General features: G+C 38.0%; 1 protein-coding gene across 1 annotated transcript in view; it reads right to left on the reverse strand.

Moving 5' to 3' along the window:
- Positions 1-674: 674 nt before the first annotated feature.
- cd109 (CD109 molecule) overlaps positions 675-16,639 on the reverse strand; it is a 34,424-nt gene continuing 18,459 nt past the window's right edge. Inside the window, exons 21-33 of the mRNA XM_044329985.1 lie at positions 16,311-16,532; positions 14,622-14,763; positions 12,761-12,937; positions 12,179-12,260; positions 11,631-11,859; positions 9,888-10,059; positions 8,164-8,354; positions 6,331-6,486; positions 5,390-5,455; positions 3,983-4,119; positions 2,975-3,131; positions 2,784-2,886; positions 675-2,357 (exon numbers count right to left, since the gene is read on the reverse strand). Coding sequence (XP_044185920.1) covers positions 2,158-2,357; positions 2,784-2,886; positions 2,975-3,131; positions 3,983-4,119; positions 5,390-5,455; positions 6,331-6,486; positions 8,164-8,354; positions 9,888-10,059; positions 11,631-11,859; positions 12,179-12,260; positions 12,761-12,937; positions 14,622-14,763; positions 16,311-16,532 — 2,034 coding nt within the window. The 3' untranslated portion in view covers positions 675-2,157. The remainder of the gene's footprint in view (positions 2,358-2,783; positions 2,887-2,974; positions 3,132-3,982; positions 4,120-5,389; positions 5,456-6,330; positions 6,487-8,163; positions 8,355-9,887; positions 10,060-11,630; positions 11,860-12,178; positions 12,261-12,760; positions 12,938-14,621; positions 14,764-16,310; positions 16,533-16,639) is intronic.

The following is a 16,639-nucleotide window of genomic DNA, read 5'->3' on the forward strand; positions in this document are numbered from 1 at the left end:
AGCTGACCAATAAGAACAGAGTGGGAGGCGGGGCTTAAAGAGACAGGAGCTAAAACAACCTGTTTCAGACGGAGGCTGAACTGAGGGGCTGCATAAAGAGCCAGTATAAGATAATTAACTTAAAAGTTTTTAACTGTAAATCATGCAAAGATGTTCCAGTAAAGCCCCAGAATATAAATATAGGATATAGTATACTACTGACTGTGTGACACACAAATGTGAACCTTTTTGTTATATTACAGCTGCACAGTATACTGATACTACAGTAAAATTTCATTGAAATACAGAAAAATTCGAGTTTTAAATCAAGTTAAATCAGATCTCCAGAACAGCTTATCTTTGCAGAGTCAGATGAATGTGCCGTGGCGGGAAGCTTTGTAGGGGATTCAGACAGCCTCTCTGCATCTCTAAGAGAATTAAGCCGTTGCCATTACAAAGTAATCTACCAGGAATGTGCTCTTAAACAAACTTGATTGGCAACGTCAGTTTTTGTTTTGTTTTTTCGGACCCGCTCAACATAAATTATAAACATAATTATAAATAAACATAAATAAATAATAGACATAATAAACAATTCTCGTAAACACCAGTGACACACGTCATTGCTTCCGAAACAAAAACATAGAAACTCAAATTGCATCAACACCAAATCCCAGAAATAAAGATTTCACAGTAACATTTATTCTTTTTTAACATCTACATTGTAGTTACTTATACTGCCCTATCACTTTGTAAATCTCTCGTACTAAATATGATCCATTGCAAGAAAAGTCTTGAAAGCCAACATTCAATCATTCAATTAAGAAAAAAAAAAATTCCAATCTGAATATACAAACATGATTCAGTGTCTGATTTCACAACGTATGAGACAATGTTCAACACCATTAGTTATTATTCAGTGATTGACATTGGCTGTGTTCACATACACAATGAATAATTGTGGTTTGACAGAATTATTTTGTAAATGCAGCCAACATGACTGGTTACGAAGCTCAGGTTACTGCCTGGCTTATTATTTTGCCTGGTTAGTACAACAAGTCTATATAAATTAGGTTTGAACCTCAAAAGAGCTAAACCAAACCCAAGACAGACATAAAAAATCCCAATAACACACCAACCCGAACGAAGACGAACTAACAAAAACCAACACCTGAACGAACCAGAGAGTAGAAAATTTTTAGTAAAAAAAGAAAAGTTTTATTAAGTTATTTTTGACCACTAGGTGGTAGAAAGACTCCAAAACAAGCTAACAGACATGCAACCAAGCTAATAAAGCTGTTATGGCTAATCTGTAAGCAAATAATCATCTACTTCAGATATTTCTCTGAAGATGTGAGTAAATGTCTTTGTGATGCTACGCAGGGAAGGAAGTTCTCTCGGTTACAGAGGCTAAACTGAGACTGAAACAAACATAAACATACTACACACAAGTATAAAAGAAACAGCCACATGAAACGTCTCTAAGTGACCTCCGTACACCTTCGCCTGCATGCAGCTGAGAAAAGCATAATTTTATCTTTCTACACCTAGCAGATACAAAACAACATTATCATCCTGTTTGAGTCATGTTTCTGTCATCCTGATGAATTTAAGTCCAATATTCACCCTCTTTTAGCTCCGTTTTTATTCTACTGAGGGAGATATCTGGCTCTTTAGCTGCTAAATGCTCCACTATGTTCACCAGCTAGTCTCTAACTTTGTCTCCTGTTTGGTGCTGGGCAGGTAGTGTATAGATTTATGAGAACACAATAAATGTGGCATAAAACACAAACTAGGAGCTAAAAGTGGCTAAAGAGCTTCAGAAATGGTGATAATTCTCAGTTGGCTGGAACCGACTGGAAAACCTCTGATTAAAAACCACCTGGCGCGTAACTGGTGCATTCAAAACTTCCATTTGTTAATTTCAACATTACAGCAGTCAAACACTTCATTTCTGAATCTGACCTTTTTTTTCTAAGACACTAAACTAACTTGTTTTTTTCATCAAGCTCAAACTCCCAACATACTGTTTCCAAATGCCAATATGCCGTTTATAGACATAAAATGCATGTGAACGCAAAACAACTTTACCTTAATATAAATGTTACACCTTCCACATAAAGCTGAACCTGACGCATGTATACATCTAAAGCTGAGCTAAGCTTTGTTGGACCTTATTTACAAGACGAAGATGATGATGAGAAGAAGCAGAGCAGCTGGTAAACTGGTCAGCATGAGGTGTTGTCTGCTGCTGTGTGACGTGACGTTGATACCGTAAAGATCCTGAACTCTGCACTGACTGCAGTCATCGCCACAGAACGAGCAGGTGGACATGTCACTCCTCCACTCTGATTTATACGTCCTCGCCGTCCTCCGCCCTGGAAGAGTAAAATGTTCGATGTGAGTCTACCTTCATTTAAGTTCTGTTTCTTTTTTTGAAAGTAGGACCTGGAAATAGCAACCAGGGGCTTTTTTTTTTTTTTTTTTAAAGCTCTGTGACCTTAAATAAAACAATAACTAATTTTTTTTGCCCTCTTGCTTTCAGCAGAAACATGAAGTCCAATATTCACTCTCTTTTAGCTCTGTTTTTGGTCTCCACCAACTCCTGAGGGAAATATCTGGTTGCTGAGAGTGAACCAAAACAGTAAAGTTGCAGCTGGACAGATAAACAATGAACTGAAACTCGCTGTAAAGCTCTGTCATGCTGTGGGGAGTTGCAGAGTCACTGATCAGGGTCGAAACGAATAAAAATATTGGAAATATTGATTATAACCACTTTAAAGTCTAAAGTATGTTTTTCTTACTTGGTTCATAATAGTCATAGATGAGAACAGTTGCTTCCTGGACTTTGGCGACTCTGTACTCCATGACCAGAGAAATCTGTATACACATCTCCTCCGTCGTCACCTGGAAACACATTAATATTTGACCTGTTTAGTCTTTCACTGCACACAGAGAATTCAGACACAGTACAGTATGTGTCAGTGAAGCTCACAGAGTCGAGGTACAGGATGACTTTCCCCGGCTGGGTCTCCACTTTCTTTATGACCTCGTCGATCTGGATGCCGTACGGCGACAGGCCGAAGCCACTCAGCAGACCCACCTCCATGATGGCCATGCCCGTCGCATTCAGACCCACCTGCTCTGACAGACTGCACAACAAAACTGAACATCAGCGACATATTTCACTGGATTATGGTGCATTTTATTTATCAGTAATTTAACATGACTTTACCTCAGTGACATGGCAGAAACAGAAATGTTGAATTCCATTAAGACAACAACTGAAAACTACTACTTTATAACAAACTGAATCTATATAGCATTTTTTAAATTATTGTATTTAATATGTAATTAAGGTAATAATATTATTTAACACAATATATGTAACTTACAGTAATGAATATTCTTGAATATACAAACTTTATTCATATAGCCACTGATGTATTTTAAGTATTTACAAAATATAATTTAAAATATAATATTTAAAACATTTTTTAAATATTTGTATGTTTTGTTTTATTTTTATGATCTATTTATATTTTTATTTCTTAAATGTATTTTATTTAAAATTTTGCTGATAATAAATCTCAGAAATTGTTACAAATAAATTGTATTTAATGTTATTATTTTATTGTTAAATATAATATATTATTAAATATAATTAACATGAATATAACCTGAAAATAAATAATAAACTAGAAACACTGTCTCCGCCAACCAGTCAAGCTGCAGTTTACATTCATTCTGTCCAGATACAATATTTGTAGTGAAGACTTTCAAGGAATTTAATAAAAGGTATTAAGTGTATTTTGTGTGGTATTAAGTGTTCACATTCTCAGCCAGTAAAGCTGATTAACTTTATTTATGTCTTACGTCTACTGTGTTTGACTGTTTGTAAACTGGCGTAATGAATGTGTGACAGATATCACACACATGCTGTGGATGGTTTGCATCATACTGTCGGTATGTGAGCGACTGTCAGAGAGCCAAACCTGCTCACCTGCTGCAGCTGAACAGATGTGCAGAGTTTATTTCTTCATCAAACAGCTCGACAAACAGATGAAACGCTTCGTGTTCGCCGGCGTCTCGTCTCCTCCTCGTCATCTCTTCCTTCCTGACGTTGTAAAACACATTCAGCTGAGGGAAGAGAAGAAAATCAGACTGTTGTTAAGGAACATGGAGTTTAATCACCTTTTTCTTTGGTTTTAATTTGTATTGTCTTTTTGTAAAACCAGTGGTGGAAAGTAGCTAAGTACATTTACTCAAGTGCTGCACTTAAGTACAATTTTGAGGTACTTGTACTTTACTTGAGTATTTCCATGTGATGCTACTTTATTCTTCCACTTCACTACATTTCAGAGAGAATTATTGTACTTTCTGCTCCACTAAATTTATTTGACAGCTTTAGTTACTTTTCAGATGAAGATTTGACAAAATGGATAATATAACAAGCTTTTAAAATACAACACATTGTTAAAGATGAAACCAGTGGTTTCCAACCTTTTTGGCTTTGACGTCTTACAAAAAGCAGTGTGTAGTCGGGGTCACATTTCACATGTCTATTAGTTGTCAACAGCTCCACTAAATAGTGATTTTTCCCTCTAAACTTCTCACATGGTTTGATTTTAATAAATGTTCAAATGATCCAATATTTCAGCAAAAATCAAAGATTAGAGAAAAAGTCCAAAAACTGAAAACAGATTTGTGTGTCAGAACTTTGTTTTTTCTTCTTTTCTCTCCCATTAATCATCTCACGACCCCTCGGATTTATCTGCTGACCCTTTGGAGGGGCCCGACCCCTAGGTTGGGAACCACTGGACTAAACTAGCTAACTGTATATAAAGTAGTGTAAACTAGCTCCACCCCCAGCAGCTACAACAGTAACATGCTGCTCTAACACTGATGCTTCACTATTAATAATCTAATGATGTCATATATAATAATATATCAGTCAGAGGGACCAAACCACTACTTTTACTGTAATACTTTAACTACATCAAGCTCATAATAGTTATGTACTTTTTACATGCAGGACTTTTACTTGTAATGGAGTATTTATACATTGATATATCTGTCCTTTTACTGCAGTAAAGGATCTGAATACTCCCTCCCTCTGTAGTGGTTGAGAGCTGAGATGCTCTGTTTTCATGAAGCTTGTGACTGCTGACCAGCAGGAGGCACTGTTATAATACTGTAGACCCTGTTCCGCATGTTTTAGATATTTCTCTCTTCCAACACACCTGATTCAAATGATCAGCTCGTCATCAAGCTCTGCAGAAGCCCGATAATGACCCACTCATTTGAATCAGATGTGTTGGAGCAGGGAAACATCTCAAGCATGCAGGGCCAGGACTGAAAAACACTGCTGTAGTTTATTATAATATTTTGAACATTTCTGTCCTGATACCTGAAAGATGGCGAGTCCATGACCTGCTGCAGTCACCTGAAGCTTCAGCTCGTCTTTGGGCTCAATCTGAAACATAACAAGGCAAGACTAATTATATTTTATCTTCCAGATTACTGTGAGATCAGTGAGCTGGCTCAAAACATTCAGCTGTAAAATAAAGTGACATGACAGCAGACAGCAGTTTTCTGTGGAAATAACAATAACACTGCTTTTCATTCTTGTACCAACATAACTGATCTGAAGTCAATGAAACAAAGTTAAAGAAACTTATTCAGCCACAGTACAGTAAGTGGTCAGTGTGGCTGTATTGAGGATTATCTTTCAACCCAAATCCAAACCAGAAATTTTCCCAATAAACGTGACTCACTGTTAAAAATATTCTTGATGTTTCTTCCTAATCTGTAGATCTGAGGTTTATTTTTTTATATAATGTTTTTATTATCATTTTTTCAACAAATATGCATGCATTTTCATTCTAATTTAAAGTCAAAATAATATGTAATACATAAAATATAATATTTTTGAGTGAACAGTATATAAAATCTGAAATTTACAGAAATCTGGTTGTTTTTTTTATTTATTTACAAAACATGTTTTTCAATGTATTTCTTATATTATTATTTTGTTTTACTATTATGTTTTTTATTCATTTATTTTATTATTTTTATTTATATTATTTTGATTTTGGATATGACATGGGGTTTCCCTTTAGGGCCATATCCATACAAGTCATCTCTCAGCATGAGTAACATGACCACCAATGTTGATCACAAGATTATTGAGGGATAAGAAAGAAATTTCATTTTTCACCTGATTTTTAGAATCAAATAAAACTTGTGACTTGCTCAGACCAGAGTCAGTCTGCTCTATACAGCGCTCTCACAGCCAGATAATCTCTTGGTGTTTGTGATAAACGTGACGTGTGTGTGCTCTCGGTGTACCTGCTGGCTCTGGTGGAGCAGGTAGTTGTCCTGGTGGATGTGGAAGGAGGCGACTGTGGTCGAAGCATCAGAGTTCACCCTGATGGTGAGGTCAAAGTCGTGAGACCTGCCCAGAGCTGCAAACGTGGACAAAGCCTGCAAAGCCACGACTGTGTCCTGAGAGAGAGAGGAAACAAGAGTAACACGCACTGAATATCCGATTCAACCTCACACATCTGCTCTTACATATTCTGTTAGCTCTAAAACATTCTGTTATAGTTCAGGCGCTGATTGATTTTTGCTTTGAAAGTTCCTGCTGATTTCCTGTTTATGAGTCTTTTGCCTGACAACACCTCTAAGATTTAAATGTTGCTTTACTGAATTACAATCTTCGGTTTTCTTGTTGCATCTGTACATAAAGCTTGCATGCATGTTTGTGCATGCATGCGTGCTGAGGGGTTAATTGCCCTTTAGTCACCACATACTCAGACGGCCACAGTATCCATCTGATGTGACTCAAAGCCACAGTTTACTGCTCAAGTGACACGAATGGGAATTTCTCCAGTTTCATCAGAAGTGACTTTTTTTCTTTTTTGATTGTCTATAACTTTAGATAGAGGCTTCAGGGCTTTAAAGGTAAGTTTGTTTTGTTTTTTGTCTTTGTCTAAGTTGCACATGTACATCATTAAGACAAAGGTGACATGAAGTGAACATTTCTGCAGAGAGAGCAGCAGAGGGAACATTTGATGGAAGTTATGCTGCATAAAAAAAGTTGAGGTAAACAATGTAAGATTCAAAAAGCTTTGCAAATGTCTCATGCAAGGTTGGACTGCCAATTTGACAAAGTGGGGAAATGCCCAAAAGCCCCAAAAAGCCTTACTCCATATCATCTGGGGCCATATAGTTTCATTAATTGAAAATTTGTTATAAATTTGCTGCACTGAAGTACAACATGAACTCTGACTGGTTCTCCAGCCTCCATCTTGTGGTCCTGGTCTCTGTGGGGGATTTATATTGAGCTCATTTGTTGTAAAGCTGTGTTTTATGAAACTGCACACAGGCCGTATTATTCCATCATAGGAGTACTGTAAGGCAGCAACCAACTTTTATTTTTATTATGAATATATCTGACAGTTATTCTTTTTAATAAGCTGTTGATGGTTCAGTGAATAAAAAGTCAGAAAACAGTGAAAATGCTGATCATTATTCATTGAAGCCCAAGTGAACATATCAACATGATTTGTTTTTTCTGACCAACAGTCAAAGATGTTAATGTTTGATAATTAATTATCAAACATGTTGCCAATTAATGTTCTGCCAATTGACTACTTGATTAATCAGCTTATTTCAGATCTACAGTACTACCATGTATAGTGGTGGTCAGTAGGGGCCCAACAACAAACTTTTGCCCTGCGGCCCCATAGATATCGTCTTTAACTGTTTGTTTGGCCTCAAGAATTTAAGACAAATGAAATTTTAAAACCCAAACATACGATAAAGTAAGTATGATTTTCTTTATAACATCCTTCTTAATGTATTCCTAACCCGAACCTTATCCTAACCCTAACCAAATTAGTTTTAAAATTGACTAAAGTAGTTGACTTTTGTAGTTTAAAGGACCCGTGTGTAGGGTTTAGTGACATCTAGTGGTGAGATTGCAGATTGCAACCAATTGAATACCCGTCCTCTCACCCTCCCCCCATGTAGATATAAAAGCTTCATTCTAAGGTAACAAAAATACAACAATTCTTATTTTAAGGTGATTATACAATAATTAAAACATACTTATGAATGTTATATTCCATTTCTGCCAACTAACCCCCCCTAAATCTTCTAGAGTTTTTAAGATGTGACCTGAGTGCTTCCGAATCCTCCGTTGTAGTTCCGCTGTTGGCTGAGCCACTTCATTAGGCTGAGACCCTCTGCGACGTGGCCCAGCTGGTGCTGAGAGAGCAGCAGGTAGGACACCATCTCGATGTCTGCAGAGCGAGGCTGCCACGACGCAGAGATGCCGCCATCCTGGGACGACCACATCGGCACGCCATCTGCTCACAGAGGAGAGTCAGAGAAGAGACACACATTGTTAAAAATATTAATCATTTGGCATATTACAAAAGAAAGAGACATGTGGCTTTTAGTGATTCAGTGTCTTCAGTAAACCCTGCACACAAACAGGAATGCAAAAACGACAAAATGTGGTAATAGAGGAAGTTTTATGTTGGAACTATTTCTTGATGACGAACTATTAATCTATCCGATTGCCTGGAAATCTAATAGTGACAACAAAACCCCAGGAAATCTCTGCTCCTGGCTGATCTTAAGTAACAAATAGTTCCTACATATAACTCCCTATTAAACCAGAAACCAGAAGAGATGTTGGCAGGTATATTTACAGAGCTTTGTAAGCTTGTTGTGCTAGTAACAGAACCTCTCGACTTTGTGCTGAAGTTCTTTGAGAAATTTACAGTGTAATACAAAGTTAAGAGGTTGTGATATGTAGCACAACAAGCTACTGAAGCTGTAAACAGAACCGCATTCCTGCACATGCTCAGTGGCGTCTGCCTTACACAGAACTACTCTCCGGAGACTGAAAATGTGATCGCTGTTATTTGTCTTTGAGGCTTTTTCTAAACAAACTAATGTGACCTTCGTAATGAAGGAACATGTCACCCAGTGCAGCGTTGTGGCTCACTGATATGTTTTTAATAGTTTTTGGACAATAACGGAGGCCTATGGCACAGAAGAATAAGATATATCAGGCTTTGGATACACACACAATACTTGTTAGTAGATCAGTTTATTATAGGTTTGGCGCTACACATGAGACTTGTTGACAAGAAGACAAATATAGAAAATTGTCAGCCATATCCCATTAGCTAGACTAATTGCTTCTTGGCTGTTGCTCTGTACTTAACACACAGACATCAGACGGATCCATCTCACTTTTGGAAAGAAAGCATATTTCCTAAGTATTCCTTTAATCTTTTGAACTCTGGGGTGTTTTTGCTCATTTCTTCAGTATATATGTAACCCAGGCCTGTTATTTATTATGTTTTTCAGGACAAGTTGGGCTATTTAGAAATGCCATAATTTTGCATGTGAGTAGTAATATACATACTCTTTTTAGAATTTTTATAGAAAAGAAAAATGTTGTAATTTTTTGTTTTCTTTATGTCCAGAAGATTTCAATACACAACAAATATCCACATATGAATGGATACAGGAGATTGTCAGTGTTCCAGGGGTATAAAAATCATGTTTTTGGGACATTCTTGTGTATTGATAGAGCCAAACAAACAAACAGAAACCCTAGTTTTCATTGATTTGATCACTCTGATTGTTTTACTAATTGTAATTGTTCTGTAACAGCAAGGATCAATATGTTTGGGGACATCATTGTGATTGATATCAAGTTGTGATGAACATGAACATGTTGTAATACACATCAGACATTTTTATCTCACTTTTGGAAAGAAAGTGTATTTCCCAAAAATGTTGAACAACTCTTTTAAACTACAGAGACAAAAATAAAGTTGTTCACCTGTTTCACACACACACACACACAGCTGTTATCGTACCTCTCATGTCAGCTCGTCCGATCAGCTCGCTGAGTGCCGTGTTGGCGCTGGAGCTGCCGGACAGAGCCAGAGCGTAGGTGAGCAGGCTGAGGCTGTAGTTGCTGGAGATGCCCAGAGCAAGGCGGGTCTCCAGGAACATCAGGGCTGCAGACACCTGGCTCCCATACACAGCCTGACAGACAGAGAAGAGGGCAGCAACGTTTCAGACATCAGTTCAGCTCGATGGCATTTATGAGATCAGATTATAAAGACACAGCGCGATGAGGCAAGATCTTTGGACACATTAGTTTCTCCAGATTTTCCTATTTATATTTTTACAGACTGCTCATTAAAACGAAAGTTTATTGATCCCTGTGGGGGAAACAGATATCCAAGAGACAGAGAGCCAATATCAAGTTAGATAACTCCATTCTGGCTCTCGGGAAGGAAATATCGGTCAGTCGGTCCACCACTTTGGTCCAGACTGAAATATACAACAACTATTTGATGGATTACAATAACATTTTGTCCCAACATTCATGTTCCCCACACAATGAATTAAACAAATTCTGGTCATCCTCTAACTTTTCCTCCAGAACCATCATCTCGTCCAACATGTCCAATACTTTGGTTTATGACCAAATACGTGCAGAACTAATGACATTTCCATCAACCTCAGCTGTACTTTGTGTTTAGTGCTAATTAGCAAATGTTAACATGCTAACAGTAAGTATTTCGACAGTTGCACATGTTTTTTCTTCAGGCTCCCTGCTTCAGCACATTCAATTGAGATAAAGTAATAGATCCTACATTAAAGCACCAAGTCTCAGCTTTAATTTGAGTAGGCAGAACTGTGTGGGAGATGAAGCCCTTTTAACACATAGAGCCCAAAGTTTAGGGGTTCAAACAAGACTTGGCACTTTAATGTAGTATCCATTACTTTTTTTTAAATTGAATGTGCTGAAGCACAGAGCCTGTCTGGACTGTATTTGCAGCCAGAGGTATACAGTGTAAATCAGCTATGGACTAAAGATACTGTAAGAATCACCCATATTAATATATAGATAAACGCAAACAGCTTTAACATTCCTGCTTTAACCACATTAAATGTCTTTTTATGCAGATTTAAATGCATCTAATGGTTGTAGAGTCTTTCATTTAAATTGTTTATGTACATTTTAAGCATTATTAAGTTATTGCTACACATTTGCTCCGAGTATTTAGTTGCTCTTGTTTCCAAAATCACCAAACCAGTGAAATACTGTGTTATGCTTATCACACAGAGGGCAAAGAAAGAATTTCAATGTCAGAAAATACCAAACTGTCAGAGTTTTGCTTGCACAATAGTGATTGTGCTATTTATCATCCTTCACCATCCTGCTGCCAGAAATACTCACTGGAACACCAAATCTGTATTAATCCGCAGATGAAAATTGTCCCCAACAGCTTTTTCCTCCTTTTTGAATAACATTTTTCCGCAAACTCCAGCGTCCAGCTGTTGTAGGAAATTGCTGAGCCTTTTTTTTTTTTTTTTTTTTTTTAAATGAAACTCTATTTTTGTGAGCTGTTTTAAAAGATTGCCAGTAGGAACCAATGGGCATTGAGCAGAGAGCCACAGACAGAGGAGGGAAGTCAGAAAGTATTAAGAGGCACACTAACACATTGTTAGTTTTGGTCTTTTATACTATTTATATGTCATAAGTAAAAACAGAATATTGACTTTAAGGTGAATTTTTCTTCCCATCTGTGTTTATTGCCTCTCACCCTGATGTCATTGTCCTCCAGCAGAGCGATGAGGACATATGCTGTGAGGGAAACGGGGCCGTCCAGGCCTCCTTGGAGCTCTGTGTGGATGACGCGGCCGGGCTCCTCGAACCTACCGTCGGCCCCCTGCTGGGCTCCTAACCAGGCTGCCGCTCTGTGCAGCACATGGGCGTCGATGCTGATGAAAGGCTGCGCCTGCAGGAAACACCTCAGCACAAAGGCAGAGAGCCTGCAGAGAGGAGAGACAGACACACATAGACATCCTGAGATAATTAGAAATAAAGTAGCTGCTCTTAAAAATCTGATGTAAGATAGTTTAATTTTAAAATGAGTAATCTCCACAAAATATTACTTCATCTGCACGTGGCTGCAAAAAAGTTTGCATTTTAAGTCACCTGCATACATGACGCATCATTATCTAACAGCCATTAGACACTTGATATCAACAAGTAATGTTTCAGAAGAGCTTGGGAAAAACAAAACAAAATGTGGGAAAACTTAAACCAGAAACACAAAAAACAGATTTATTATCCTCGGTGAAAACAAACCAGGTGCTTCCAGATGAGTCCTGGTCTCCGAACGCGCTGAAGGATCCGTCGACTCGCTGGTAGGACAGCTCTCTCTCATATCCTGACGAGCAGAGGTTACACACCATGCATGTCATCTCCTGAGTTAATGTTTGTATTTGTACAGATATTTTTAACATGAGTAATGAAGTCAAAACAAAACCATCAACACAGAGAAAAATAACATTTTGTCCACCTCAGTGCAACAGTCAGCACAGAGAAGGTCAAACATCAGGGTCAAGTAACAATAAGCAAAACACATTTTTGAGTGAAGATTTAACTAATCTTGAGCCACTTTTCTTCTTGTATTTGTACAGATATTTTTAACATGAATAATGATATCATAACAAAACCATAAACACACAGAAAAATAATATTTTTTCCACCTCATTGCACATCAGTCTGCACAGACAAGCTCAAACATCCAAGTAACAATAAGCAAAACACATTTTTGAGTGATGATTTAACTAATCATGAGTCTCTTTCCTTCCCGTCAGAGATGATTCAGAGTTATTAATAACACCTCATGAACATTATCTGATATATTTGAATGATGTAAGCTACCTTTCATCATGTAAGCTGTGGCTGTATCCGTGGTGTCCTGGTTGGCCTGTCCGGTAGCGCTCAGATACCGGAGGACGTAGATGTTTGGTGCAAAATTGATCATGTTCTGTTCCCCACAGCCATGAGGCATCTGGATGAGAGAATCCAGGCCGCTGATGGATGGACCGAGGATGTCCCCTTCATCGCCGTGGAAACCAGACAAATAAGACGTGATGAGTAATGTTTACTGTTAACCGAGCCAACCTAAACAGACACATCGCATCAGTCTGGGTGGAGAAGCTGCGAATTAAAAGACGATTCACTGTTTTCGCAGCAGATTAATAATGAGGTCATGTTTCCGCCGATCACATGACGAAGTACAACCAGCTGCTTCATCACAACTTTCCCCCCTCACTGCTGACACAACACTTAACCTTTCACTTCAGTAAAACACTGAATCTTCTTGTTATGAATATTTTTCCATGTTCGACACCTGAACGTACAGGAAAGTATGACCTCAGCGTGCTGCTGGATGTTGTTCCGTGTTGAACTCTTCACAGCACCTTGTTACATGGAAAAGTACCACTTTAACTTAACTTTAACTGCACCGCTCGCTGTTTGCACATATGTTTTCTATAGACCCTAAAACGTAAAGAAACTACGTCTGGTTATTATAATCCATGTTGTATAGCACATGTTTCTGACATACTGGAGTCCATATGTGTGATATACGGTCTGTCCAGTTTTGTACCCATTACAACTTCTAAGTCTACATCTATTATTATGATTGTTTACATCCACAGCTAACAGTTTTGTTTTATTTTTGTCATTTCCTCTCTACGGCTGACATCTCTACAAACCACATATTTGTCAAAATAATCTTTCATTTACATGAATCTATTCAAACTACCTTAAAATTAGCTCAAAATTATGTTGTGAGATTGTGATAGAAAACCTTAATTGTTTAATTGCTTTCATGCTAAAATAATGAGACAGAAACTTGCAAGTGCGACAGACCACACCTGACGACATCTACCTGTGATGTTGGGTAATTTTATAAGTTCAACAGACTTAAACCTTTCAACAGATAGAAGAGAGATATAAAGATTTTCCTCCGATGAAAATCTAATGTGGACTTGTTTTTAGGCTCAAGAGTCCCCAAATAAGAAAATATGGACCCATAAAGACATGTTAACAAGGGCGTCCACATACTTTTGGCTATATAAAGGACTTTAAATAAATTAAATTAAAAGTATTCTATCAGTAATGCACTTTATTGGAAAGGAAATGAGCCTTTTAATAGATTTAGAAATAATTTACCATACATGAAGTAATCTTGAACTGCCAAATTGGGTACAAACTGAAGGTAATTAGTTAGTATTTCACTTGATATTGATTATCTGTAATTTCATTGAGAGATACTGTACAGAAACTTTAAACAGGCTGATGTATAATCCATTTTTTCTTCTGAAAAATCTAAGTTAAAGTTGTACATATCAGATAAGTCCCTTGAAGGAACAGTTGTAATTTTGTAAATACGTTTTGGCCAAATTAAAGAAATTATTGTGCGAAACATGAAAATGAAAAAAAGATTATTTGTTTTTTATGTTGTTACAACCAATTAAACTCAAATTAGAAACTAAATTGAAACATTCAATGGTCTTATCATCAGGCTGGTGGCAAAGGAGTTGAATTTCGCTTCTTTTTTTTTTTTTTTTGCATTCATTGTACACACAGTCAGTCCTAATTCAGCTTTAATAGATTTCCACAGAACTCTGCTGTTCTGTTGTTTTACAGGAATAAGACCTTAGGTAATGCCCTCGGGCTGAATCTGTTTTCTGGTAGGTAATGACTCAACGTTTTCCTTGTAGTATTTACATACCGACAGTTTTCACTGAAACCCTCTCGCTGCCCACCACAACATCTGCTGGGAAGGTGAATGTGATGTTTCTGGAAAGGCTCGACTGCGAGGATGAAACCTCAAACAGCAGCGAGGTGGAGAAAGACTGTTCAAGGCCTTCAGCCTGCACAATCAGCCGTGAAGAATGGAAACACAACACACAAACAAACCTGGTGACTAATATTTCTGGGAAAAGCAGAGCTGTAAATCAGGATCAACATTTCTTGGGTTACAGTGGAGCAGCAGATGAGAGTCGGTTGCATTAGAAGAGTTTCCTTTCTGAAATGCTTTGTGTTTGTTTTGGAGAAGCAGTAGATTGACAGATGCTCCGATAAACAGAAGATGACAGATTCAGACCTCACAGTCGATTAGGTTTTGTTTAGCAAGACGTTGAAACTCTGACATGTCACCTCACAAGCTCTCTCACTTTCAATTAAAAGCATGGGATTTGGACTCTGCTGCAAGTGAGAGTGGTTCAAAGTATGTTTATCTGAACTGCTCTATCACCTTTACTAGTGCATCCTTGCATATCTCCGGACCAACTTCAGACCTCATTGCATTCGTTGCCATGGACACTACACTGCTGTTACATGATTGGACATTTCGCATCACTCTGGAAACCATTTTTTTTTTTGCAACAAGTCCTCCAAATTAAACAACCAAATACATTGTTTGACCATGTGACTCCAGAACGACACATAGGAGCGTTTTCTACTCTGGCGCCCCTATCGGCAGTAATTGGCAGGTCAACATCATTTGTCTGTGCTTTCCAAATCTGTTACTCATCACTGTTAAGAAATAATGATGTTTTACGATGTGACAATGCTGTGGTTAAGGTCTGGTTAGGTTTTGGCATAAAAACCACTTCTTTAGTTTAGAGAAAGCTCATGGTTTGGGATAAAATAATCACTTCGTTAAGGTTGGAGAAACATGTGGTGTGGTTTAAAGATACTAACCTTAGGTTATTATAGGTTAGTCATAAAGTTAGGGGACGATCATAATTCCGCTTTTTATAAAACTGTCCTGACTTGCAGATGGAAACAGGAAACGGACAGCGGTCTGCTGTGACAAAGTCCACTGTTGGGTTAATGGCTCCATCCAGCCCTCCTCTGAATGATGAAATCTGTCCACATATATATATATATATATACATCATCCGAACCGCACCACTGCTGCAGGTCACAATTACTACGCCCATTGGATGGATGTAACTATATGTAACTATATGTTGTTTTAGGGCGACTGATATTACAACCTATTGTGTCATTTTTCTTGGGACGAAAATTCTTTTTTTTGTGTGTGTAGGTGTATTTATTTCATTTTATTTCTGTCTTGTTTTGTCTTGACTGTATGTATGTTGGTGGTGAGGAATGGGGTGGTGGATGGGTTGTGCCTCATGCTATTTATGTTTTTGTATGTACTTATTTAAAAAAAGAGGGAAAAAAAGCAGAAAAAGCATGGGAGTTAATGGAAATCAACATTTCAACATAAAACACTAATGCATTCTCATGCATGCTCAGGACCACCTCTATGAAATCAAAGGGGTCACAAGATGATTAACATGACTATAATTTGTTCATCATTTAGTCCAATTTTTCAACTCCTCCATTGCAACCTCATTATCTAAAGCTCCCTGATAACAACCCTCTCTGTGTGATTTTCTCACAGCACCTTGACGAGCACCGTCGTGCGGACCAAGTCAGAAGCCACCGTCGACGACATGGCTTTCACAGATATGGGGATCTCTCCGAGGACCAGCGGCTTGATGGGAATGAGGACGGACGCTCCGCTCTGGCTCCTCACAGACACATGACGAACACTGGGCATGGAGAGCTCCTCATTGTCCGGAAAGACGAACTCGAAGGTCTCGCTCTCTGCAACAATCAGCATGACCTGACAACAAAGACAACAGAATGAATCCGCCCAGATCACGTTATACAGACACAAAGAGTGTGGAAGGAAACAAAAGGAGCATGTTGTTGTAACCAAATATGAAATTA

This window comes from Thunnus albacares, chromosome 16, assembly GCF_914725855.1.
Source record: "Thunnus albacares chromosome 16, fThuAlb1.1, whole genome shotgun sequence".
Taxonomy (NCBI): domain Eukaryota; kingdom Metazoa; phylum Chordata; class Actinopteri; order Scombriformes; family Scombridae; genus Thunnus; species Thunnus albacares.